The sequence below is a fragment of the Etheostoma cragini genome, chromosome 7 (assembly GCF_013103735.1).
Source record: "Etheostoma cragini isolate CJK2018 chromosome 7, CSU_Ecrag_1.0, whole genome shotgun sequence".
NCBI lineage: Eukaryota > Metazoa > Chordata > Actinopteri > Perciformes > Percidae > Etheostoma > Etheostoma cragini.
The window spans coordinates 27,311,559-27,313,742 of NC_048413.1; the positions used below are offsets into that span (position 1 = coordinate 27,311,559).

Below are 2,184 nucleotides of genomic sequence, written 5' to 3' on the forward strand. Positions count from 1 at the left end.
CACAGACAGACACACACATATACACAAAAACACAGACAGACACACACATATACACAAAAACACAGACAGACACACACATGTACACAAAAACACAGACAGACACACACACACGTACACAAAAACACAGACAGACACACACACATAAAAACACACACACACACGTATCTGAGAACTCTGCTTGGATGATGGGTCTCCAGCCAAGCTTTGTTCGGCTCACATTGAACATATTCTTTATACCACTTAATGCATCTTGTTTTTCTCTTTTTTACGTTGCAACCAGGGTGCAAAATGAACGTGCTAGTGAACGTTCAAATTTAAACTGCCACTTAATAGATTACCATTGTTTATGTGGCTTTTTACCAGCATGTGGCTTGTAAATGGTGCAAATTTCTTATTTGATGTTTTCTCAATAAAATGCTGTAGGGCCGCTCGTGGCAGTTGCTCCAACTCGCTATTTAATTTATTTTCTTTGGGCATTTTAGGACTTTATTAACAGGACAGCTGAAGAAGTAAAAAGGAAGAGAGAGGGGGGGAAAGAAGTGCAGAAAAGGGCCGCAGGTCGGAGTCATACCGGGGCCTGCTCTGTCGAGAAGTAGACCTCTATATTTGGGCGCCCGCTCAACCAACTGAGCTCACCGGGCGCCCGTAAATAGTCACTATTTACGGTTTCTTTTCTTAAATAAGTAACTAGATATTATTGGAGATATGTTACTTTATACACGTATTAACTCCCTCTTTTCTTCCTCTTATTTTACCTTGATTCTGACTTTGAGCAACTGCAACTTAAACTCAATAGTGTACGGATTAGAGCTAGAAGAAGAGAGTCTCACGCAGCGCTCGTACCTGAAGCTTCGACAGGTTGGCGTCTGCATCTGGCAGCAGGTCGATCGTTTTCTTCTTCACCTGCATCGTCTCCTCTTTTTCAGAGTTGCCCAGCTCTCTCCGCTTCAACTCATCCATCACCTGCACCCAAACACATCCCCCGTGAAACAATAAAAGGTGAGGAAGCTTCATTTATAAAGCACATTTTGTCTTTTGGGGGCTTTTCTAGGCTTTTATTGACAGGAAAGAGAGCTGAAGAGCAGTTAAAGAATATTATTTGAATAATGCTAAAATAGAATAAGATAGATATGGAATACACATATAACCAATCAACAGAAGTATTTTGAAATAGAAACTTGAGTGTTTGTGAGTGTGTGAGTGTGTGTGTGTGTGTGTCACCTGTGCGTTAGTGACACTCATGTGCTTCATGTCTGCTGCCAGCTGGTCCACGTCGCTGCAGAGCTGCTGGAACTGCTGCTGGAGGGACGCCTGCTCCTCCTGCTGCCGGAGCTGCACGTCACTCTCCGACTGGTGGCCGGAGAGGATGGGGGGGGCGCTTACTGCTGCCGCCTCCTGGACACACACACACACACACACACACACACACACACACACACACACAGACACCTTAGATGTAAGTGCAACAGAAGTTGTTACAGGAAAACACGTTTTCCACACAGAGACACACACAGATACGCTGACGTAGACGCCCGCGGTCCTCACCTGTGTGAAGGCGAACTTCTGTGTGTGGGTGAAGTGGGTGCCCTTGGTCAGGATGTGGTCGGAGGGGGCGGAGCCTCTGAAGGCCTGCAGCAGCTCCGATAGGTCGGAGGCGGAGCGAGGGCCGCCAAAGGCACTTTCGGGACAGGGCAGGGCCGCCGAACGCAGCTGCTCCTCGATGCGTTTACGCAGCCGGGCCAGTTTCCTGGAGCGATAGTCCTGTTCCACAACACAGACTCACTAAATTAACATGATATGGTTCATAATAAAAAGGTTTGTCATAATAACAGCGTCTCCTGAACAGGTAAAGAGGATCCAACAACGTGTGGAAAAACACTGTAACTTTTTAATTATCACATTCTGCTTATTTTCAGGTTCATAATTGTATTTTAAGTTATACCAGAAAAGGTTTACATTGTTTTACTTTCAAAAAACATATTTATGTTTAACTGCACATGGCTGAAAGTCCTCTTTTCACCCTGTGTGTTGAGCTCTCTGTTTTAACTACAGAGTGAGACATCTCACTTCTGTTCCATCTTTGCTGGGAGTTGCACATGCTCAGTCCCTAGGTAAGGACTACTAGCCAGTCAGAAGCAGAGTATGAGGGCCCTGACAGTAACTAGGTAAGGACTACTAGCCAGT

At 45.4% G+C, this 2,184-nt stretch overlaps 1 protein-coding gene across 1 annotated transcript in view; it reads left to right on the forward strand.

Annotated features, from left to right (window-relative positions):
* Positions 1-2,184, forward strand: part of ccdc22 (coiled-coil domain containing 22) — an 18,773-nt gene that overhangs the window by 9,419 nt on the left and 7,170 nt on the right. The window contains exons 7-8 of the mRNA XM_034877859.1: positions 1,264-1,353; positions 1,580-1,738. Coding sequence (XP_034733750.1) covers positions 1,264-1,353; positions 1,580-1,738 — 249 coding nt within the window. The remainder of the gene's footprint in view (positions 1-1,263; positions 1,354-1,579; positions 1,739-2,184) is intronic.